We start from the raw sequence: 26,706 nt of genomic DNA on the forward strand, positions 1-26,706 counted from the left end.
TATTTTTCGAAAATTTCATTAAATTTTGTATGCTATTGCGTGGTGTCGCAGATTTACGACATTTGGAAATCTTACATTTCAGTATGTCAAAATACAAAACCAAATGAAAACAATTATAAAAAACTAATGTACACACCTTATTTGATGTGTAGATATTTTTATTCAACCAATTTCAATCTTCTGTATATTTTTTTTAATTTATTTACAAATGCGGATTTTTGCGTACATACGAATTCGTCAACTGTCAAAGCAGAAATGCAGAGACTATAATGCAGAAATGCTTTATTTCTTGAAATGTCGAAACAAAATCGGTAAAGTAGGATGTTTATGGTAAAACAGTTTTCTAGGCATCGAAAAAAGATATTATTTGATAATTTACACAGATGGCATTGGCTATATCGAAATAGTTTCAAATGTCGCAAATTTGCGACACTATGCAGTAAAGGGTTAAGGAACTATCAAAATGGACATGATTCACATTCAATTTGATGTCTTATCAATACTAGTGTAGGGTGAATACCCTACCATCCAGCATGACTTGGCAGGAAGCCATTAATTTATAACTACAATGTATCTTGCAACATAATATTGTTAAAATTGCAAAACAAGCGATTTATGTGAGTCAATCAAATTTCAACAGAAAGGTCATTTAACAAAATTATATAATAATTCAATTAATCAATAATATCCAAAATTAATAAATAATGCTATGTAAGTTTACCATGATATGCACAAAAGTTTTTTGTATGAAAATCAATCTTACACAATTATTAAAACTGCATAATTGTTCAAATCAAAATCAATTGTTTATATTATATTATATGAATCATGCATTGCACAATAAACCTCATAAGCATGATTATCAAAAATATTCAAGTAGTTGATAGCAGCATTTTCTATTGTATCGAATCAATATAAAACACTCAGTAGAAGAAAGCAACATCGTCATTCAGTTATCGAAGATTGAACCGTAAGGTTATCGTTAAGCTTCGCCCGATCAACTCGTAATCCATCAGAACGCATTCTCGTAATAATTAAATTGATATTTATTTGGAAGGAGATTATAAAACCAGGGTTCATTTCATTCACGCACCAAATTCTGAGTTACTCATTTGGGAGTCAAACCAACCTACCCTCCGGTCCCCTATTCCATCTCCTAACCAAACTAGTATTGCCATTTATGAGAAAAATTGTAGAGCTACGATTGTGATATTAACACACAATATAGAAATCTGTTTTATCTAACCACTGAAAATCGAATTTTATGAAAATTGGACTTGATCCATAATTATTATTGTGAGCCACCCATAGCATAATATTAAATTTATCACATTTTTTATTGATTTTGGAGATAAGTAATATGTTGGAATAGTCCTGCAGGTGATAATTCTTCGTTTTGTAATCCAGTGACATACTGAATTTTATAATCACAGGTACGTGATATAAAAAAATGTCTTTTTTTACACATTTGACGACGTTTCGGGTCGACTGCCCCAATCGCCTGTCCCTTATTTCGCCACTGTGTGTGACTTTAATAAATCTATAGGACATAAAGTAAAATATTATTTATACTTAGCTATCACCACATATCATAATAAATAAAATTATCAACATTAATTTATTATAATCGTAAATTCGATAACTCACAATATGGCGCCGATTTCCTTGGAATATTGACGTGTCGCGAGTTTGAAATGTATTTTAATAGTAATTATCGTGTGTAAATAATATTATAGGCACTGATTGATTCTGATAATTATATTTAAGTATTTTATTAACAATTGTGCCAGTGTGTAGTGGCCAAAATTACAAGAATGGCGAACAGGACATTATATTATTATTATGACCAACAATGCAGAAATGCAAATAAGAATATACCGACCTTTCTAATATTGTGTGGTAAGAAAACACGTGTGTTCTCTAGTATTACCCATTAACTGCGTCCAACGCAACTGGTGCGTTGCCCATCAGGTAGCCATTACATGTTATTTAAATGTGGTAATTAAAAGGTCCGCAGCGAATGTTACTACTGATTGGGGTGGTAGAACCAGTGCTCGAAATGGAAAAATTTACGAAACGGAACGCTTGATAAGTTTACGAAAATATTAATATAGTTACCTATCCAATTTTTTGTGTGTTTTATGAATATTAGTGTGTTAATTTTTTTGTTATATAATTTTCAATAGCGTATAATCTCGGAAACCGTTCGGAATTCGACAAATATTTTTTTTTTAATATTTTTTTCTACATGCACCGTTTCCGAGATATAAGCGAAAAACCAAAAAATGGGACCCTTAAGACGCTGGACGCCTTAATCTCACCCCCTAGGGGCGGGAAGACAGGGGGATTAGTATGTTTACTTATTTAATACCTCTATGATGTTTTCCTACTAACTACTCCTAACAAAGTAATGAAGTTAAAAATTATCGCATATTGGAATATACATGGATGCACTCTACAATATATTCTAAATGACTGGACTAAAAGTGTTTCAAGAGCAGAAGAGACCTACGAGATTCAAGAGGGTGAAAAGTAAGCATGCCTTGTAGAAAGGCAGTCGGAAAATAATCATTTGACGAATTATTATCGAAAGAAATGTAGTATAATATAATAATATGTCAAACTTTATCAACATTGGTCTGACTGACAAAAATACGGACGTATTCTTTGTATAATTTTACACAATATGTATTGATCTATAAATTACAAAACGCGACAAAACCCTACGAAAGAAAATATTTGAAGTCTAGATTTATTACAAAAAGCGCCAAGTCCGCGTTTCATATTATTTAAAGCTTGGTTGATTTTGCACGTGTTTAAGTCAACCAATAAGGGAACGTTTAATATTGTAAATGGCATCTCCCATGCTGTAGCATCCGGTAAACTCATGACAGTGCAACGGAAATATGTGCCTTATGCGGAATAAATTAAAAAGTGATGTACAAGTAGCGCTACGTCCAATTTTATTTTGTCAATATTTATTACATTTAAGAGTTTATCGACTGAAACAAATTGCCATTTGGTTCTAATTCCGACATAGAATACAACGGAAAAAAATAATCTCACGTTAAAACAGATAATTGAAGCTTGAAACATTAACACGTTGTTTCCCCCAAATATCGAATTGTGGACTTGTCACTTTTTGTAATTAGACGCTTCATATTACCATTAGAGATTTCGACAGGTATTTTATCATAGGTGAATATTTGTCATATGTGTGGAATATTAAAAAATTGTTTTGTTTAATTTCAGTTTTGGTGTTTCAAACGACAGCGGGGGGCCCTATTTCTATGGATGCTGCAACCTCAAATGACTGCAGGTGAGATATGACACAATTAATTAAAAATTATATTATATTAATTATTGTAACACAGATGATTTCAAAGTGTGTACGGTAGAGTACCTAATCGAATATTTTAATACTTATAATAATATTATTATGTAGTTAATATTGCCTGGAATTACTAGTTAATCCAATGCGCCGATACTTAGTCCTATCACAATATTTTTTTCAGCCTCTTATGTAAAGAAATAATCATATTAAGAGTATATCGGTACCAATATGTCAGAAGGGCCCACTGTCATTTTCATGAATGTAAGATAAGATTACAATTTACTCTAGTAAACAAAATAATTGAGTGATATAGGTACATAAAATTTCAGTATTGTTTAACCTGTTGGGGTGTTTAACTTAGTTTAGTTAGGAAAAAATAATTATATTCGGTTTAACCGAGATATTTGACAATATAATGCAAATGGGCCCTTATTGCACTTTGCCAGTATCTGTCTGATTTTGTCTTGTTCAGATTGGTAGTAAAAAGATTATGTTTTCCCATTATTATGAGATTGGATATTTAAATAGATATTTTTTAGGTTTTAGAATATATCTATACCAGTGGTTCTCATATGCGGCCATAGTAGCGGCTTAAGCCCATCAGAGGATTTTGTGGTCTTCATTCGTTATTGCTTAACTTCTAATACAATGCGGTAACCTGTTCGCAGTAAATGATGATTTTTAGATTCCACGTTTCGTTCATATTACGTAGTAAACGTATAACAATAATATTTTCAATATAAAATCATTATTTTATGCTAAGAGTTTCCATTTTGCATTCGAAGTATAGCCAATAATTAGGGCTACGATCGAAATTCAAGTTCCGTGCTACAGCCTGACCTTATTTGTGCCATGCCCCACTTCTATGCTTCAAAAATCTCCCACCCCTATCAAAATTTTATTTTATAGTTACTTAACAACAGAATAATGAACGTATTGTTGATCTTTTTCAAAATTCTCCTTCATATTCCTGCCATTTTTTGCTGCCGTCTTTTTCTCGGAAAGTCAGTGTTGCAAAATCATAAAAATTATTTCGAAAATGCGTTTCTCAACAAAAAAAATATGTAACAAATATTAACGATTTGTACATTGCCCCCCGGTGGGGCGTACGCCCCCACGTTGGGAATCATTAGGCTTAAAGCTTAAACTTATGGTTAATTATAATGTTGACTGTAAAACTAACTAGCTACGATCCTTATGCATGGATAATATTTACCAAAACAGTAAATAACATTTAAATATCACTTTGCGAGATTAAAATTGTTGGCATTTTTAAAGATACGATTTTCCTTAAATTATTAAAATATGTTAATGCAAATTAAAGAGTTTAACCAATAAGTTGTAATAATATTTCACATTTCAGTGTTACCGACGACAGCAAGTCCGGGTGTCAATCCAGTAAACTTCAGCATTTTGGCAATAATCTAGAGTAGTGAGTACTACTTATGCCTTTTTTGAAAGTCAACAAGCAGGACCAATCAGCAGTATTTTTTAATATAAGATAAAAAAATAGCTGATAGTCCCAATATCAGGCGAACATAGAAAGAATAATATTGTATTAAAACATTTTAAAATTTAAATTATCAATAAATTGTCTCAAATTCACCTAAAATATAATTATCCACATTCGAAATAAGTCGGAATTACATTTTATTATAAAAATATCCATAAAATAATATCTATAATATTATGAATAATAATATATGACAAACATCGTCAAGGCGCGTACTGACTGAGCGAGCAGCCTCGGGCATTTGCTTCGCAAAAATCGCTGCGCGAGACAGCTCGCAACAAAATTAACCTCACGCGAGGAAGCCGCGCGCTGCACCTTTGAGCATCAATAAACCGATAACGATTGGATCGATCGTGACAATGCTCGGGCGAGGCAGCGCGTGTGTTTTTTTAAAAAAGATTGGACCCCTGAAGGTTCGAATCGAATCGAAGACGTGCGAGTCGGCTAATAGCGCCTGTACACACGCATCAATTTACTGGCACCAACGGTGTATAAATTAAACTATCGCGATAGTAACTGTTTACACGTAAAAGTGTTGATCCAATCTCATTCTTCAAGCGTAATTGAGACGCGTTCTTGTCGTTGTGTGGTGATATTTTACAGGTTCGGACAGTTCGTGAAAATCGGTAAACGTAAAAGTACTCTGCGCGGTGTAATTCGTTTTTTATCGGTCAGGTTTGCCACTATCGTTCTGCTTCACAGGTTCCAACTGTTGCGAGAAAATTCAGAAGCTGCTGAACTTTTTTGATGCATACGTGCAATCTTGCAACTTGTAACATGTACGATAATACGTTTTTACACGTGCATTTTCTTGCCACAATAATACGAAGGTACTGTCAGCGGTAAATCCATGCACGTGCGAATGGTGTATTAAGTTATAATATTGTACGTCACTTTAATCTCCACATTTACATTTATTTAGTCAACCAGACTAATGAAAAAAAAATGTCATGTGAAGTGGTCTGTAATACATTTACAATCTTATTTATCATCAAAAAACGGATGAAACCGGAGCTGAATAGTAGGTACACTTAGAATCATTAAATTGATAGCTAGATTAGTGGTTTCCAAGCTTTATGTTACTACTCCTCCTTTAAAAAAATCTAATCTTGGCACCTCCCCTTTTTATTAAATAATACAGACACATTTTTAAATACTTAGTCAAAAATGTACTAAAATAAAAATGAAAAAACTTAATTATATAAGCATGGTTTTACTACTTAGGTACTTAGGTATATTACATTAATTTGTTTTTTCATGCGATGGATGTGCTTGTTTATTAATACAAAGTGCTCTTTCTCTACTAAACGGAATCGATATTTTAATTTCATTGCAGCTAATGCAGAAAATCCCGTTTCGCATAAATACGATGGTACGAATGGTAGCAGTACTTTACTTACAACTTACATTGCTTTTCTTGACAAAGTATTAGGTATATTATTCTTCAATTTTTTTTTATTAAGCTCCGAAGTCTCAAATGCGTCTTATTTAGCTTTACTTTTTAACATACAATATTAATACATATTATTACAATAATTACCCATACAGTTATTACAATACAAATTTACAGGAGTCCAACCAAAATTGACCTAGGGTTTTTATTTCAATGAATTATCGCATGGCATCAATTTTTCCTTTTCAATAGTAGTCGATTCAAATTCAACATCGTTCATGAATTCTATCATGGGCACCACATCCTGAAGCGGGCCCCCAGGCCAGGATTTTTGGCGGGCCCACCTACCTATCGCTGAAGTTAAGGGCAGTGTGGAGCTCTAAAATAGTGTTTCCTAAAGTATACACGGGAGTTATCATTTTAGTATATCAATCAACATATAGGTATCACATCAAATTGCAACGCACAATCACAATATGTTTAAAATATTTAATTGAAACAAAATACTTAACTTTTTTTTACTATTAGAGTAAATATGTGATGTGTGTTAATCTCACTTAGCTGGTCGACCCGCCACGCCGGGCACTCCTATGCCCGGGACCCCAGGTTTGAGCCCTGTCAGCCCCCCTTGTGGGGGCCATGGATTCTATATCCACGCGAACTTTGTAAAATCGAGATATTATAAATAAATAATCTGAAAAGTGTATTAGCTAACTATCCAAGTGCTCAGTAAATAGATTTTCGTTTGCTTCAATATAATATTATCTGGCGCAGAAATCATTTAAAAATGGAAACATGACGAACTTACTTTTTTGTAATTTTGATTTCCAAAACTCCATTTTTTTATGAATGCCTTCACTTTGTCTTTTTAAATCAGTGAATATATTAGTGGTCCTTGCATTGATTTATTCACTCAATTTTTTTATTTCAACCAAGTAGACAAGTTTAACAACAAAATTATCGTTCCTAAACAAATTTGCCTCAAATTTCAATATTATGATTTGACCCTTTTATATCATTTTTCACGAGAAGTGAGTTATTATAAAATTAGTCTCCATACCTTCAGGCAGGTTTGCAAACAAGATTTTATGGGACTGTTTTTTATGTAACTAGCGGCCGTTTTATAAACTACGCATTTGCAAACTGCAAACATGTGGCTACATTTGTGTTAAACTTTTCGCGCCTCCCTTTGCAACACTCCGTGCCTCCCGGTTTGGAAATCGCTGAGCTAGATCAATGGACTTTGGATCAGTAACTATTCTAAGTTGTCGAATAACATGTTAGTTTATTATTTTCAGCCCATTGGATGTGTTAAGTGAAAGCATATCAGCAAATGCAAGTAGATGGCCATACATACGAAAGAGTCGACAGGCTTCTAGTCAATGTCCGTAAGTATTGTTTCTCCTTATAATTTTAATTTCGCATTCATACATCTTTCAATATAGTGCCTGTTTACGTGCATGAAATTACTGTCGGCAATCGTGCTTATTTTAAACTATCATAACAATAACTGTTTACATGTAAAAGTGCTGACTATCTCTCCAATTTCATTATTCAAGAGTAAGCGAGACGCGAGGTTTTCATTTTACACTACTATCTGATAGGTCGTATTGAAAATTGGTTAAGCTCAAAATGAGTAGTTCGTTTTTTTATCGGCATGTTCGCCCCCTATCGCTCTACTGCGCAGGCGTAGATCGAAAATAATCTTACTTGCGCGCAGTAAATCATCAAAATTTGGAATCTTCCAATCTTGTTTGATTTATGCACGCAATCTTGCCAACTGCAGGAAAATACATGTTTTCCGATACATTTTCTTACTGTGCACAGTACATCTATGCACGTCAGTGTTGCCATCTTTTTATATACTGATTATATTACAAAGGCGTAAAAATATAGTATTTCGGAAAAATATATAGTACAGGAACATTTTTCATCTTGAATCCTTTAAAATTATAGTATTTTGGTATATTTGGCGTAAAATTATAGTATTTTACATTTTTCGCGGAATCAAAATTATGGTATTGTATTATAATTATAGTACGGTTGGCATCACTGATGCACGTGTAAACGGGGAATAACACTTCATCAACAAAAGAACATTAAAGCGTCAATCTGAGGCGAAAGATCTTGGGATAATTTTTGATTCATCAATATCTTTTCACTCGCATATAATAACTTTTACAGCTCTACGTGCGAGTACGCTTCTAGGATTCATCATGCGACAATCTAAACCATTCAAGAATACTACGTCTCATTAGTGCGTAGCATTCTTGAATATGAGTCGATTATTTGATGTCCTTATGAGGTTTCCTATAAGCTTATTTTAGAACGCGTTCAGAAGAAATTTCTTCGATATCTTTATTTTATGATATATACCTAATTCGTCAAATGATTATTTTCCGACTGCCTTTCTACAAGGCATGCTTACTTTTCACTCTCTTGAATCTCGTAGATCTTTTCTGCTCTTGGAACACTTTTAGTCCAGACAATGAATATATTGTAGAGTGCATGGAATATGCGAGAATTTTTGACTTCAGGACTTTTTTAGGAGTAGTTAGTAGGAAAACATCATAGAGGTATTGAATAAGTAAACATACTAAAAGTCCCCGCCCCTGGGAGGTGAGCTTAAGGCGTCCAGCGTCTAAGGGTCCCATTTTTCTCGTAGGTCTCTTGTGCTCTTGAAACACTTTTGCCTGTTATCATGAGGGATGGTTTCCAATCCTGGTGTCCTAATGAATTTTAATTTACATGCGCCTGTCAATTACCTACGTGGTCGGAACTTTTTCCTCGTGTCAAGCGTATCAGGCACCATTAGCAAGGAGCGCAAGACGCAAACATTTTCGGTGACGTGTTTTGTATTCGAAATTTTATTTCTCTGTATAAAATTGTATGTTTTTTGCTTTCAAAAATTTATTTTTCTGTATAAAATTGCACTAAAGTATGTTTTTTTTTATTATTATTACTATTGTATATATATTATTCTCTTTTTCTCTCTTGTGAGGGCAATATTCGTTATAATTTAAATCTCATATTGTACACATCTTGTATTTAGATTAATTTGTCATGACCACACCACAATGTTTTGTTTTCTTAAATAAATAAATTATCTCTTGAGAATGGCCTCTGCACAAGCCCGATACGTCGAGGAAAGAAGAAGGAAGAACGCGCGGTGAAAACCTAAAAATCTATTACATAAACAAACAATCGTGAAAGTCTCAAATCAGGGAACTCAGAAATTATGGAAACTGAAATACATAACGGGTAAGGCGATAGCAGGTAACCGACTAGAGTAAGGAAGGATCCGGGTTAAACTTACACACGTGTTAATAATACGTTTTACGTCGAATACTGAAAACTGCTCTCGATTTATGCATTTACGCTCATTTAATGTTGGTGTATTACACACACCATTGCACGTGTATAATGCGTGCTTCATTTTCATAGGACACTCACACATTCAAAATCCTGCTTCACCATGCGGCGTATTGAATATGGCCTATCGGTATTCTATTTATTATCTGTTCTGTGTCTCAAATATTATATTCCTATAATCGTTTATTCTTTTGTTTTAGGAATGATAAATTTCCATGCAGAGATGGAACCTGCATTTATTTGGATAAGCTATGTGACGGTATTCTCAGTTGCTCTGACGGTTCAGATGAGTCATTTTCTGTTTGCAGAAAAGCTCCGTAAGTACCTAAACCTTTTTGTTTATTACACCCCTAGTACCTACCTACAAACAGTGACGTCCCGTGGGCGTATTTCAAATTAATGAATAAATACTATCACAACAATTATTGAAAATAGTGGCGGTCTTCCATTAAGCGGGTGATGGGATCGCTTCATTAGAAAGTAGGGGTGAGTTGAAAATACTGTCACCAGTTTGTGTACTCAAGTCTCGGCATGCAACTACCCATACCCAGTACGTGTGGCCCAATAAACATGTTCCAAGAAACTTGTTAGAATGCATGCGATGAAATCGTCGCCACTCGCCTTTCAATACTATTAACATTAAATGCGCGCGAACGAGATAGCATAATTCACGTATGTCGAACTGTGATACACTTAACTTGGCGTCATTGCTCTCTCTCTTTCTCCCCTGTTGTACAGTTGGTATCGTGAAGGATAGAAGTGGTGACAAGTTTGTTTTATACTAATAATATGGAGTTAGTTTTAGTTCTAGTTGAGTATGAGTAGTATTTACGCGTCTACCTGGTTTCGTCACGTCGCGTTTGTCGATTTTTTAGTATTATAATAATTGGAACTTAGCGTGATTGTGTAAATGGATAATAATTCTATAAAAAATTTGTGTAAAGTAGTTTCTAAAAAGCACTGATACAGATTTGTAAGCCAAACGCTCTTGGTATATAATATCCCAAATACTAGTTAGTATTTTGGAACAAGTTTCGTTACTAAGTATTTTTTTATACTGGTAGTAAGTATATGTAGTCTTCAACATCGACCAGTTTTCCCACCTCTATTAGAAAGTACTGACACCTTGCTTTGAATAAATCGCAATGGAGGCTTCAAACTTGCCAGTGCCTCAGAGCTCCACGTATCTAAAACCATCACTTATCGAGAGTAAATTTCGGTGAAACGCCCCATTCCTCAGTAGATGATAATTATGTACCTACGATATTTTGTCACCTTAAAATTTTGCATACAATTCTAAATCTTCCTAAAGGCGGCACTTTACCTAGAGATGGCACTGCCTACAAATAGGGATTGCAATACCGAATGAATATATCAATACCGGTATTTCTGTATTTCTTATTGAATACCGGTATTCGTCAAAACATATTATAGAAAAAAAGAAGTACCTGTCAATAAAATATAACTAGTATAATATATTTAAAACACTATGGTATAGCAACCTAAAGTACCTACCTACATTTATTATGTTAACCTTTATAAATATGTACCTATAGATCATAATATTTTAGAACTGCTAATTTTTACAAATGAAAATAAAATAAAATAAAAGATGTTGGACGATCTTTAATATACGACCATTTATTTCCGATATAACATTTCATGGTTGAAGTGTAATACGGCGAACTGCATATGTACAAATTTCCGGACACGGTTGGAGGGGGCATGCGGTATGCGGTCGAAAAGCAGGTACCCAACGCATAACGCAACAAATTATTTACGTGAGACGTATTAGGTATTAAGCATCTGGACCTTAATATTTTAAGCAAAATCAGTACCAAATCTTTTCTTTGCTTCCAGCTGTAATCCTCCCTTTTTCCGGTGTGCTTATGGCGGATGCATAGCTAAACATTTAAAGTGTAACGGAAAGAAAGACTGCATTGACAACTCAGATGAACTCCATAAAGACTGCAGAAGCCAGAGACCCAAATGTGAAGAGTGAGACATTACACTATATTTGATCTATATTATTTTAAACAAAATGATAACAATATAAATTATATACGTTCATTGATATTAGTTGGTTGAGCTTTTGTGGACTGTAATTTTGTTAAAGGATAAATTTCGGATCTGGGGGAGGGGCGATGTACACAAGAATATCAGGCACTGACCTTAGGTATTGTGATGGCTGGCGTGCACTTGTACTGGTCCAGGGTCATGCACTCACGCACTAGTATATAAATTGTTATGGAATGTCACCCTCACTATTACACTTGGATTTTAATCTCAATGATGATGAAGTTTGTATGAATGATGATCAGACACCCTGTGCCGGTGACACGGCTAGAATCGATGTCTTGATTGTATCGTATTGAGTTCTTGCTTAACGATCGCCACACTGTAGCAAGTTGACTCTTTCGTTGCTTTCGAATAACTGCCGGTTATCAAATCTAGGGATTGCAATACTGAATGAATATATCGATACCGGTATTTCGGTATTTCTTATTGAACACCGGTATTGATACCGGTATTCGTCAAAACATATTTAAAAAAATAAAAGAAGTACCTACCTATCAATAAAAATAGCTATTAAAATCTATTGAAAACACTTTTTTATAGCACCCTAAAGAACCTACCTACATTATATTATGTTGACTTTTATAAATATATTGTATAAATCATAATATTTTAAAACTGCTAATTTTTACAAATACCATCCAAGTCTAAGGCATAATGCCCACCAAAAAAGCGTTCGGTGCGCTCACTACTGATTAGGCCCCCTCCCACCCGCGCATTACCCTTCACCTATGTAATGAGGGGCTCAAGAAGCACAAAATAATTATTATTATCAGCGTCCGTCATAACAAAGCAATAAAAATATTATTAAATTTCTCGGGGCTTGTAATTAATATTGGACACGCAATAACTAAACAAAGAGTTCACTGTTCTTAAATAATGGCTTCTCGCCTGTCTATCGACGACGCTTCGAGGAGCGTGATTTTGCTTACCGTGTTCAATGAATAGACTACGTTGTATTTTCGTTAATTCGTATCGCTGAGAAGCCAAAAACGGTGACTCATGGGGCAGGCGGGCACAAAGCGTCGTCAAATCCAGTGTGCGCTGGCGTATTTGATTACGTAGTATTTTCGATGATTCACATAGCGCCCCGTAAGCCTGCTTTAGTGGACTTTATGCCTAAGAAGTCCGGGTACGGGAAATTTCTCTCAAATTCAACTTTTTTTGGATTGGATCAATAGTTATAGAATAATTGAAAATATTTGCCACGAATGTTTTCTTTCTCGAAATATGTTAATTCATCATAATAATAATATAATAAATAAATTTGAGGGATTTTGTTTTATTGTTATTTAATATTTGTTAGTTTCACTCGATATATTTCCGTTTTGGTAGCATTGATCTTATATACTAAATTTAATGTAAGTACCTACAATAAGTAACGAAAAAAATAACATTAAATTCATTTTCAAAAAACATCAACATGTATGCTTTCTTAAGGCTATACTTCAGTTGAGGCACGGTCTAAAAAGATCGTGGCTAAGCGATGTGCGGATTGCGGGTCTCGGGTGCAAATGACGCATGCCAAACGAAATATAATTTGTCATATAAATCCAACATGCATCCATTTAATGTTCTGTTTATTGTTCTATTAGTAACAATAATAATATATTCATTGACATGTTTTCTTTTTCAAGTAAATGGGTAACGTTTTTAGTCATCTTTACACGATTTAAGAATTAATACCCCCGTCGCCATCACGTAACAAATTGACGTGTTCCCAACTCGACGTTATCTCTCCGAATGCCAGAAAACCAAATTTCGTCGCGCTTATAGTTGAAAACTATTTGCCGTTTCACTGATGTATCGTCTTAATACCAAAAATACCGGTATTTTGGATTTTTGAAACCGGTATTTCGGTATCGATAAATAATTGAATAGCGGTTTTGAAATACCGGTATTGCAATCCCTAACCAAATAATGATCGTAGGATCCCCTGTGATTGTTACGCCTGGATGATAATGATAATTAATGATGGAATTGGGATTATAATCGGCCCAACCATTAGTCAATAACTATTTAGGATGTAATACCGTTATCATGACTATAAAAATAAACGAGATGTCTATACTTCAGTTACGAAACACTTTGTTTGTGAGTGCCTGGATTCTCTCTTTCATACACATAATATGTAATATACCTAATAATAATGCAATATTGAAATCATAATATTAACTTTACTTAAACTATTGTATTCTTCTTTGAACATAAATTCTGCGCTCCACAGTTAGCCCGGTCGCACATACCAATTCGTCTCGACTGCACAGCGTAGAATTTGTCGATGTGAAAACAAATAAGTATTAATGAAAAAGTGTGCACAATTTTGTCGTATCACCTAAAATATACCGAAAGTATTATGGTTCGATTTAGGCAAGGTTGAAATGATTTTTAAAAACTAACCGATACAATGGCAGTATTATTTAAATGAAAACAAATATGTATGACTGAAAAAGTTGAGTGTGCACTATTTATGGCTGACCTTAACAGCCTACCTCCACCCTTCACCACTGATGGCACCTAATAATAAAGTAATATTATGGTAATGTTTTTTTGTTCACAGTCCATTTCAGTGGCGCTGTGGCACAAATACTGAGCAGTGCATAGACTGGGAGTTGGCTTGTGATGGTCGTAAAGATTGTACAGATGGAGAAGACGAAACCATAGAAGCGTGCTCATCGATTAAGTGTGGACCTAAATACTTCCAATGCGCATATGGAGCCTGTATGGAAAAACACGTGAAATGCAATAATGTAAGTAGGTACTGTGACACCCCCGTATGGTCCCCATTTGGGGATGTCTTTGTGTATCTTGAGAGGCCCGAATCGGTATCGAAGCCAACAAATAGTAACGGCTGGTTGCGAAAATAATTAAATAATGTTTAATATCTGTCTAATAAATATCTGACCGGCAACATTGTCAAAAAAAATACGTATGGCAACGCCGCATTTTTTGCACGGCCGAGAGTGACAGTTTGTTTTGGCGGCAGAAAGCTTCTTTGACAGCACGCAAAAACACTGTTCGCTCGCGCTCGCATATTTCGTCATCCAAAAAAAATAAATTATAAAAATGTAACGATTATAATATTAACGTAAATAAACACGTCGTCTTCCATCATAATTCCGGTGTGTTAATTATCCACCTTCATCCCGAACCCAGACGGGAAAAAAACCATAACAAAACACAAAGTGACAGTTGAAAGTCACATCTAAAATGGAGGGAAGTGATAGTACTTATATCACGGGGCTCCAATGAGTCATTGCGGGGCCCCAAACTTTTTCGAGACCGCGACTAGGATTTTCAATATCAAATGAAAATACCAATACCGGTATTTCCCATTGAATACCGGTATTTGTGAGATATATTATGGAAAAAACATAAGAATCTACAAATAAATGAAGCGCCTAGTTTCAAAAGCCCCTAAAACGATTTCAGGTAGTTCTGAGAAAAATGATTTTAGGTAGTATTGAGAAAAATGAGAAAAAATCATATCTATTAAATCTGTGAACTGTATGTATTTATTTTTTAATTCGTTACATTCTAAGGAGTATTTTGGCTATCCATTTTAGGGGTATTTGAAAAGCATACTCAACCATTTTAGCGGGTTTGAAAATTCACCATAATTTTTGATCATACGTATTGATGGTTTTTGATGTTTTTTTAAGTTCAATCTTTGGCCATCATATAGGTAACCAAAATATCCATCTAAATGCATATCTAACTCAAAAATTTTCAAAAACCGTTTTAGGGGCTTTTGAAACTAGGCGCTTCAAATATTGATTTAAAATATTTAAATTGGTACATAATTTAATATTATGTAGGGTTACCATAATTATGAAACTCTAAGCCGGGACAGAAACGGGAGATAGGGCAAAAAAACAAATTTAACCACCAAAAATTATTTTAATATTAAATTTATGTACAAAAGAAGAATGCAGAAGGTCTGCTGCAGCACGAATTTAAATCATTTTATTTATTTATTGTACCTGTCGTACTTCTCGCTGGAATGAACTTTTTTCGGACCCTTCCCCGCCGACTCATCACATATTATGCTACTAGGGTCAATCATCACAATAATTAAAATTTGTATTGAATATCATTCATACGCAAAACAGCCGGGACGTCGGGACCAATATGTGAAACCGGGACCTATGGTAAGCCTAATAATATGTAAACCTTTAAAAATAGGTAAATGTTAAATATGGAAGAGATGCTGATGTTTTTCCTGTTAAACTTTTTAAGATAATTGATACATTTTGTTTCCACTTTCAATAAAGAATAATATATCGGTAGGTATTGTCTAATTTTTAAAATCGGTATTTTGGTATCGAAAAATATTAGGATACCGGTATTGCAAGCCCTACCTGCGACCCACTCGTGATATTAACATAAAAAAGGCCCTTTTAATACTTTTTTTATAAAAGACGGAAACCTTCATCGGAATTCTTTGATTTTCGGTAAGTGGGAATACGTGTATTGATTTCTAAAATTAAATTACAATGTTAGCGATATGCTATAAAATAATATCCATCCTCATTGAGGGTTGCGACAAATGAGGTGAAAACCGGTAAATTAGAGATGTACTAGCATACTTTTAAATAATATTATTTTATTTATTTATTTAAGAATACAAAACATTGTGGACATAAAAAATCTAAATTCAAGACGTACACAACATGAGATTGACATTATAACAAATATTACCCTCACAAGAGAGAAGAAGAGAATATAGAATATAATAATAATAATAACAGAAAAACAAATTAAATCAAAACATACTTAATACTTTGGACGCGGAAGACGCACACGGTGCGTAATGACCAGGCGGCCGATCGATGTAATTAACGTGCATTTTAAAGGGGGCAATTAAAATCTCATTATCTCTTCAGCAGCGAAAGCGTTAAGTACAATTTAATACAAAAAAATAAAATTTTGAAAACAACATACAATTTCACACAGAAAAATAAAGTTTCAAAAACAAAATGCATCAAAAGTACCTACATCACTGAAAATGTCTATGTCTTTAGGTAGCGCAATTACTAATCTTTCACCCCTCGCTAAAGCCTCAATTACATTGAGCTTCTTTACGAGCTGTTTGTTGGCGAATTTAAAAGCGGGCGATACAGCTACTGCGATTTGAAGATTACACACAAAACTTTCCATTCGCTGAGAAGCCACAAGCCACCGACTATTTTGACAGAACGTAGTTCGTTTTTATACCGGGATGTTGCTACTGCGCTCTACTGCGCAGACGCAGTAGGCCCACACGCCGGCGTGTAGCGTGTAAAGTTGACCCGCTTTCAACTTTTCTCGGTAGAGTGTTTACAACCTGCTTGTTAGCTTATTCGATGATTACACTGGGCGACTTTACAGGCAGAATATAAATTCGCCAACAAACAGCTCGTAAAGAAGCTCAATGTAATTGACGATTAATGGTGCCTGATATGGAGTCATATTCTTAATATTGTGTCGATTTGTCTAATGCATCTACCGGCAGTTCCAAAAATGTTAAAGAAACTAAGAATATCAAGGTTATGTCATTTGCAACAATAATTGACTACAAAAACTACAAAGTTAAAAAAATATATATGTTGGTTGAGCCAAATTGTGGTCGCATTCATCCTTAGTCCTACTCCTACTCAAATTTCCTTATTTAGTATTGTCACAAGACGAGACGATGAGCAATTACGGGTCAAAGAAGACCGTAATTATTGCGAATAACATTCAGTTACTCCAAAACCGCCGAGCGCGTAAGGCTTGCTAAAGCTGTCGAGCTATAATATAGCAACCTTGCATGATTTATATAAAAATATATATTTTACGTACTTTATTGTAAACGAAAAATATAAAAGTAAGCAACGTATGCAATGATGTATCAGTGGTGAAGAGTGGAGGCAGGCTATTAAGATTTGCCATATAAATAGTGCATATTGAACTTTGTTAGTCATACATATTTGTTTTTATTGAACCAATGCTGCAATTTACAGATGGTAATTGTTAGTTTTTAAAAATCAATTAAACCCTGCCTAAACCAAACCATAGTAGTTTGGTATATTTTGGGCGAAATTACGACAAAATTGTGAAATTTTTTTCATTCACACATATTACACATATTGTTGGTTCATTTTTTTAAAATTCATTAAGCCCTGCCTAAACCAAACTATATGTTTCTATCTATATTCAAAGTTATGTAAGTATATGATTCAATTGTATAATATTTGATATTTTATAGATAGACGAGTATTTTTTGACTATTATCTATTATGGCTTAGTTTCCACAGTCTTTAATTGAATTTTAAAAACTAACCAACACCATCTGTAAATTGTAGTCTTATTTCAATGAAAACAAATACGTTTGACTGACAAAGTTTAGTGTGCAGTATTTATGGTGGATCTTAATAGCCTACCTCCAACCTTCGCCAGTATGATGTATGGACTTTTACATTTTAGAGTTTGTATGAAAATTAGTACAGTATTCCCATTTTGCCTCATTGCAATAACTTTAGGCTCTGTCTCTATATAATAAAAAAAATTTCAACACGTTTGTTTTGTCCATTTGTATAGGTAACTGAATGCGCTGATGGCTCAGACGAAGATCCATATTTGTGCGAAACTGTCCACACGGTCGCCACCACCTTTACAGAATCTTCTCTACGGTCTGCAGCAACTGAGTACGAACCTTTTATTTACTTTAACTTATAGATAAAAATACAGTGGATCACAATTTTCAATTTATACATAATATGTATATTATAGTCCTTTAGTAGAGTGTATGGAATATGCGAAAATTTTTGACTTCGGGACTTTGTTAGGAGTAGTTAGTAGCAACGTTCCCTCTAATTTTTTTATTGTGTGCGCGGATCAATGACATTAATATGGACGAATCATCTGGAAAAGAAAATGACACTCACTTTATTGTCGGGTCTGCCGAATGGCATAATCTGTTCTAACGCCATTACAATAAAGGTGATTATTGCTATAAATTCCTGATGCTTTTTGTTGGGTCTGCCGAATGGTTCGGTTCGAACGGGTTCGCTCAAATGAACATTGACATTAAAAACACTGCTCTAACGCCATTACAATAAAGGTCATATTGCTACAAATTGCCGATGCGTGATATCGCATAATTGAATTGCGTGACGTCTACCTATACATGCGAATGCGCGAATTTACTTGCTAGCTACTGTATTGAGTGCGTCGTCCATTAATAATGTCATTGGCGCGGATGATCAACGCATCTGAGCAGTGGCGTAACTAGGGTTGGTATCACCCGTCAGTGATGGGCCGTCACTCGGTGCGGTAAATTTATACCCCCCCCCCCCCCCCCCTCCCCAAACACAGACTTACAATTTTTCATTAAAGCATATATACACCTTACAGGGAACATTGGTTAGTAGGTAAACATACTAAAAATCCCGCCCCTGGGAGGTGAGCTAAAGGCGGGAGGGGGGTCAAAAGGTCCCATTTTTAGGTTTTTCGCTTATATCTCGGAAACGGTGCATGTATAGAAAAATGTTTCAAATAAAAATGAAAGCTCATTAAATTTCTTATAATATGTAATAATAATACACTCGATAAGCAATCTACGAAGAATTCAATTTAAAAGGTCTAAAAAAAAAACTGATTTCTTGAGTATTACTTAGTGTTTTACTCACAAATTGACGCCAGAAATTGTTCCGATCAAATAAGGCTTTCTCTCACTTAAGTGGGCTTAATCATTGTAAATCGATCAACATCAGAGTCATGGGGTCAGTGCGATAATATTATCTGGACCTACATAATATATTATTTAAAATAAACTTAATGCTCATTCTTCAAGAATATCTGCCTGCTATTGAGTCAGAGTATGGATAATGTGACCAGACGTCCCGTTTTCACCGGGACAGTCCAGTTTTCAGGCGGCGTGTCTCGGAGTCCCCGAAAAAAGCTTCAGGACGCCAAAATTTCCCGTTTTCAAAAAGAAAGAAACTTGTGACCAAGATACAGAAATATTTGATGAGTATTCACTTATTTCTAACAACATTACACCGCAAAAAGTGTCTGAATGGAACACTGGGAATGTTTCAACCGAAAGTCGTTGGGTGGAATTGTTCAAACACTTTCGCGCCAATAAATTGAATCACAAGAATTTTCATATAATTATTGAATATATTTTTAATGCACCAGTAGAAAGGGTCTTCTCTCTTATGAATGTCTGAATGGAACACTGGGAATGTTTCAACCGAAAGTCGTTGGGTGGAATTGTTCAAACACTTTCGCGCCAATAAATTGAATCACAAGAATTTTCATATAATTATTGAATATATTTTTAATGCACCAGTAGAAAGGGTCTTCTCTCTTATGAATGTCTGAATGGAACACTGGGAATGTTTCAACCGAAAGTCGTTGGGTGGAATTGTTCAAACACTTTCGCGCCAATAAATTGAATCACAAGAATTTTCATATAATTATTGAATATATTTTTAATGCACCAGTAGAAAGGGTCTTCTCTCTTATGAATAAGTAGTGGACGAGTGAAAAAACACAGCTGAAAGTAGATGTCCTTAAAGCAATGTTAATTATAAAAGTAAATTCGAAAAAATCCTGCCAAGAATTTCATACACCAGATTTACTTAAAAGGCTATACTCAGTTGAGGCACGGTCTAAAAAGATCGTAGCTAGGCGATGCGTGGATAGCGGGTTGCGGATGCAAATGACGCATGCCAAACGAAATATAATTTGCATTAAATCCAACATGCGTCCATTTAATGTTGTTCTATCAGTAACAATAATAATATTATATTCATTGACATGTTTTCTTTTTAAAGTAAATGGGTAACGTTTTTAGTCATCTTTACACGATTTAAGAATTAATACCCCCGTCGCTATCACGAAACAAATTAACGTGTTCCCAGCTCGACGTTCTCTCTCCGAATGGCAGCGAGTCCAAAAATTTCGTCGCGCCTATAGTTGGAAATTATTTGCCGTTTCACTGATGTATCGCCTTAAGAAAATTTGTTCTTCGGAAAAATATAACACCAGATAAATTTTCATGTAGGTACCTATTCATATTATACCTGTATGTACTTTTCATTAATAAATAAAATAATATTATTATGTAATATGAAAAAATATGTGGTAACTCATCATGCGTTTTATGCCCCTTCAAATAAATAAATAAAATAGATAACCTAATATGACATGAAAAAAACATTACTATCTTGTCAATCGTATTGTATGAAAGTATGAGGCGCCGTAAACAGATAAGTACCTACCATTTTTAGGTGTCCCGGTTTGGGGCAAAAAATAAATGGTCACGTAAAGTATGGACCTAATAGTGAAAAAAGTGGCTGACATCCATTTATCGTAAAAACAAAATCTGTTAATAGAAACCTCCACTGTGTGGAGGCCCATATTATGATCTTATTAGGATCGGACATGGTTTAAAAAATATTTATAGACAATGCGTTCTGTCATTTATGTATGAATTGCGTCGTTTCAGTTTGCGCATCGATTGGTAAATATATTATTGAAAACCGAAGAAAATGCGCATGCCTATGTTGTCATTATTTTTCAATATTATATAATCTTACTAACTTTTTTGTCTCGCGTGCCATAGGTCCCATTTTTGTGACAATAATTTTCCACGGGAAAGACAAAAACACGTTTGATGCACGTACATTGGGTCTATTCTATACTCATCGACCGCTAAAGTGATAGATATTATCAAACTTAGGGTAGGTTTGTATCAAAATATTAGCACTTATTGTAACAATTACAATCAGTTGGTTGTAATTGTTGCAATAAATGCTATATTTTAACAGCAGCAAGAGAGGTGCTGTTAAAATGTAGCGCTTATTGCAACAATTACAGCCAACGTATTGTAATTGTTACAATAAGTGCTAATACTTTAATACAAACCTACCCTAAGTTTGATAATGTGTATCACTTTATCACTTTAGCGGTCGATAGGTACAGAATAGACCCACATGTCTCACTAATAATTATTAATTGAAATGTTTATTTTTAGTCATAAGTCACACTGTGTGATACCTCAGCCTACCCGATATACTAATTATTCACTGATGGGCGATAGCACGGTATATGCTGGAGACAATGTTCCATTATGGTCTTTTCTGAAGGTGGAGTGTGCTCCTGGTACGGCTCATAAATCTCATGCAATCACGTGTGGTGACAAGGGCGAATGGAGTGACAAGATACCTGTTTGCGAACGTGAGTATCCGAAACATAATTACAATGTCTGACCGCTATGCTGTAGCACGGGACATTGAAGTTACTCGAAAAATTAAGGTCATATGACATCATTGTGACGCATTTGTCGACCCTGCCGGAGTGAGCGCTCGTCCAGCGTACGGGCGTTCGGCGGAGCGTTGAGTGACGCGCGCAACTCAAACGTATAACCAGGGACGGCTCTTGTATAGGAGCAAATGTGCACTGATCTCCCAAATTATTATGTAATTAATATGTGCGTATTCAAATACCTACATTTATTCTAATACTTAATTAATGTAAACTATCTTTAATTTGTCGCCCGTCCGCTACGCGCATACACGTACGTGTATTTCTGGCGTATTTCAACAGGCCGCTGAGCTGGATGCCTGCATACATGTACGTCTTTCATAGTATTTGTTGAATGTTCGAAAGAGGATCTGTGCTGCCCGACCGTAGACGATTTTTTTTGCATGTTGCTGATATGTACCTCACTGAACGTACAATTCTTACCTTGCTTTGTGCAATGTTCTCCCTCCTAGTGCTTCAAGTATAACTAACAGATGTCGCGATTTACTGGCGCGTTTATAATAATATTATTGTACGTACGTATGAAGTAGGTAAAAGGTTCCCGCGCAGTATTTAAAAATACTAGGTATATTATTATTTCATACGTTATGGGGTAAATGCTCCGTTGTGTGATGCGCCATGTTAATATTGAATCAATCAAAATATCGATTAGAGTAATATTGTGATCATTATGTTAGGTACAGCCATCTCACTATACGAATACGATTTTATAATTATTTTCCATTTCAAAATTAAACAATTATTTTAAACTAAATAATTTTAATATAAATCTACAGCAAATTAAGTCAGTAACATAATACATAAAATATACCTACTTATACTTACTATTATTTTTGACGTTGAATGTCTTTCAAATCAGTCCCATTTGGAGTGCAATTCTGGAGTTGAGGTGTACAAAAGTAGCAAATTTTTAACACAAGTGATATCCCGTTAGAAAATTAATGATCCATGCCTAGTATTTATAAAAATGATACAGCGCGTATATGAGAATAATGTGGGATGACAAATGAGGATTTTGCGGCTTTTCTCAATGACACATGTCTAAAATACTTACATCAGTTACGATTTATGGAAGTTACGAGTGACAAACGTGGTAACTATGTCGGCATATATGAAGTGTAATTAGGTACAATAAAAATGGAAAAAAGTGTGTAGGTACCTATTGCCTTTTGCATCATACTTATCATACCAGAGGCTTGAAATTTGTAACTTTAGCAACAAAAAAATGCTGTCCGTGAATGTAAGCGTCATTTAGCATACGCCTACCTCCTCCACGAAGGCTATTACAGATTTTTTTTCAATACCATGAAAAGAAAAATGCATGTCTTTATTTGCACTCCCTAATTTTATTATCACCGGCCACCACTGCGTATAACCGTGTGTGAAAATGTTCATAGACAATGTCTTTTTTTTTGGTTGTACGTTTATACGATTATACGTTTGAGTTTCGCGCTCCGCTTAACGCTCCGCCGAACGCGCCTACGATGGACGGGGCATGAGTCATATAATCTTTGAGAAATTTACACTACTCAAATGGTATCGTTAACAAATTTCCCCATACACAAATAAGTGTGTGGGTCTCAAAGTAATGATGTGGGCTAATAATCTATGGTGGGCATGCGCATTATGTGCCTCGCGTCGATACGCGTATTGCGCATACGCCACAGTGAGATCATTATTTTGCGAGTGACTTCAATGTCTCGAATTACAGCATAGCAGTGTAGAAGTCACAATAGGGAAGGTATTAATTAAAATATCAAAGATAGTAAAGTTGACTAAGATAAATTTTCAATAAATATTTTACAGCACATATTTTATGATCATTCTTTTGTAAAACATCCACTCCTGGATGAAGGTCTCCCCTAGCTTTCTCCGCTATTCTCGAGCCGTAGTAACTTGCTGCCACGTACATCCACCAAACTTGATGATGTCGTCTATCCAGCGGGTTTTAGGGCGTCCATGTGGGCATTTAATGCCGATTATATACCACTGTATGACGGCATTTACCACTCGCCGAGAGTTTCCCATTGCTAATTTTAGCGACCTATATAACACCGTGTACTCTGCTTCCATATCCATTGGTTTTTTTTGTAATAATTACGCGTTATGTCCAACATGCACCTTCCCATGCCACATTGCGCTACTCGTAATTTTTAGATTTCTCTTACAATTATTGACGTGGGCCTTTATACTCTTCATCTCATGTTTTTTATCTCTATAATAAGTTGGCAATTCTAGATGCAGACCAGTAAGTTTTGTGTGGCTGCTAATTTTTCGGACCGTCCTCATCGGTTCCGGAAGGAGTGTACCTGCGAGAGAAAACACAGAATGGAATTGATTTGAATAGACTCACTGTCAGTGACGTAGATATAATCAGAATTATATATACGCACCACCCGAGTACAAAAACCCGAAAGCAGGATGCTCTCTGTAAAAAAAAAATACTATTTTAGTAAAAACGTTTACTGAATTTTCAAAATGTTACCTGACAACACTGCAAAACACTATTTTAAAATAAACTAATCTGATAGGAGGCTATGTCGTTGTATTAATTGTTCTAACAAATCTTATATGAGAGGCATATTTTATGAAATCGTAGGGTTGCTGCCAAATGTTGGCAAGTCAATAATTTAAGTATTTAGAGCTAACAACGGATTATGTGTCTATATATAAATATGTATGCTAGAAAAAAAGGTCATCCGATATATTATTATAACATACACATAAAGAAAAAAGAAATTAGCATCATGCATGATTTTAGAGGGCATGTCAAATTTCAAATTGCAATTTTTACTCCATAACATGATTTAGAGACTTACCAACCTTTGGCAGTAATCGTGGGGTTGCTGCCAAAAGTTGGTAAGTCGATAATTTAGGTATTTAGAGTTATATGTGTGTCTATTATATATACATTTTTTTCTAGTATTTAAAATGTTTATATATTATATAAATATGTATACTAGAATTAAATGCAAGGTCATCCGATGTATACAAAATGCACATAAAACACAAGAAATCAGTATTATGCCTGATTATAGAAGGCATGTCAAACTTTAAATTGAAATTACATGAATTCGAGACTTACCAACTTTCGGCAGTAACCCCACGAATGTATAAAATATTTTACAAAATATATAATTTTTTGTCAAAGATATTTGATCTAATACCGGCGTATGCAATGAAAATAGTCACATTCATTCCTCACTATGGCATCTGGATCCTTATGCTATAAAAAAGGCGACTATCGACCGCTAACGTGCTAACGTGATAATGTGTTAGTATTTATTTCATACATTTTGTATTGAAATATTGTAAATTGTAACAATCAGTTAGCCGTCTAATCAGTCAACACTGTGTCTCTCTTGCTCCCGCTCTAAATTTTAAACAGCCAAGGGGCATGCCGTTAAAATATAGCATTTATTGTAACAACTAATAACAACTTATTGTAATTGTTACAATACGTGCTTATAATTCGATACAAAGATACCTTAATTAGCGGTTTTAGCGGACGAAAGCAGCCTTTTGTATAGAATAGACACGCTGGCCTTGGAATGAAAAACTTTATTGTGTTCCAATTCGTACTTCTTGAAGAGAAGTAATTTAATTTCTCATTGTGATTGCTTCAGCTAGATTATTTAAAACAGGTGTTCACAAATTGTGTCCCGCGGGCCAATTATGTCCTGCGTGAATTTTTGATGTGTTCCGCAAGATTTATGTTAAATCTGTATTATTTTTCATATCGAATATTAAAAATTACATATATAATAATACATTACATACTGAATGGTCAATACCAGACATTTTGATATTTTTGTATGCGAATGTTGCGAAGTGAGTGGGGTTTGGCTCATGCACAGTCACAGGCACGCCGCTGCTATAGTTGTGTTAACTCATAACTCAAATTTTACCGGTTCTGTTGAAACATATAACCCAGGGAACTCAGAAATAATGGGAACTGAAATACCTAACGGGTAAGGCGATAGCAGGTAAGCGACTCGACTAAGAATCCGGGTTAAACTTACACACGTGTCAAGAATACATTATACGTCTGACACCCCTGTGCGGCTTCAATTGGAAGTTATTAAAATTAACATCGGTAATCAACAACGAAAGTTCACGGAAAGAATGTAATCTATAATAATCATTAAATTATTAGTTAGTTGCAAAGTATATCAAAATCAAATGTAAATAAAAACAATACCTCCCACGGTGGCAACATAATAAAACAATTCACTTGTAAAGTTTTTTTTGTGCCCACAGAAATGAAGGTAAACCGGCAATGTTTAATCGGCTTAAATTTTTTTTTTCTGCAGCCCTTGGTTACACCTGGCATTTCTTTTCGCCCCAGGTATATGTTGAACTTTGGACCTAATCGCTACCCCAGGTATATTGCTTTCAAAATAACCTGCTTTCTCTTGCCTTAATAACGACCCAAGGTTTACTAAGTATGGTTCAAAATTTTGTAAAAATTAAAGATTACATTTCCGCGCCGTCGAAATGTTATACCTACCTAACTTACCCTTTCGCGTTACGGTATTGTTTTAAAAAAAAAATATTTCTTTAGGCGTCCTTTAGATACGTACCTCTTAGGTTTTGTTTTGTTTTGAATTACGACTTTAAACATTAATCCTACGTGACCAGCCTCTATCTCGCTTATCTGGTAATTTGTACATTTTTTTTGTTAATTAATAAAAGTACAGAGCACTTTTACTTGACCGAGCG

At 34.7% G+C, this 26,706-nt stretch overlaps 1 protein-coding gene across 1 annotated transcript in view; it reads left to right on the forward strand.

Moving 5' to 3' along the window:
* Positions 1-1,623: 1,623 nt before the first annotated feature.
* The window catches only part of LOC147078140 (modular serine protease-like), a 66,316-nt gene continuing 41,233 nt past the window's right edge, over positions 1,624-26,706 (forward strand). Inside the window, exons 1-8 of the mRNA XM_085940213.1 lie at positions 1,624-1,899; positions 3,253-3,319; positions 4,698-4,766; positions 7,539-7,628; positions 9,813-9,929; positions 14,249-14,438; positions 18,250-18,356; positions 21,695-21,897. Coding sequence (XP_085796339.1) covers positions 1,815-1,899; positions 3,253-3,319; positions 4,698-4,766; positions 7,539-7,628; positions 9,813-9,929; positions 14,249-14,438; positions 18,250-18,356; positions 21,695-21,897 — 928 coding nt within the window. The 5' untranslated portion in view covers positions 1,624-1,814. The remainder of the gene's footprint in view (positions 1,900-3,252; positions 3,320-4,697; positions 4,767-7,538; positions 7,629-9,812; positions 9,930-14,248; positions 14,439-18,249; positions 18,357-21,694; positions 21,898-26,706) is intronic.

This window comes from Rhyacophila brunnea, unplaced genomic scaffold (genome assembly GCF_057557595.1).
Source record: "Rhyacophila brunnea isolate RB1 unplaced genomic scaffold, BYU_Rbru_1.0 scaffold_12, whole genome shotgun sequence".
Lineage (NCBI taxonomy): Eukaryota > Metazoa > Arthropoda > Insecta > Trichoptera > Rhyacophilidae > Rhyacophila > Rhyacophila brunnea.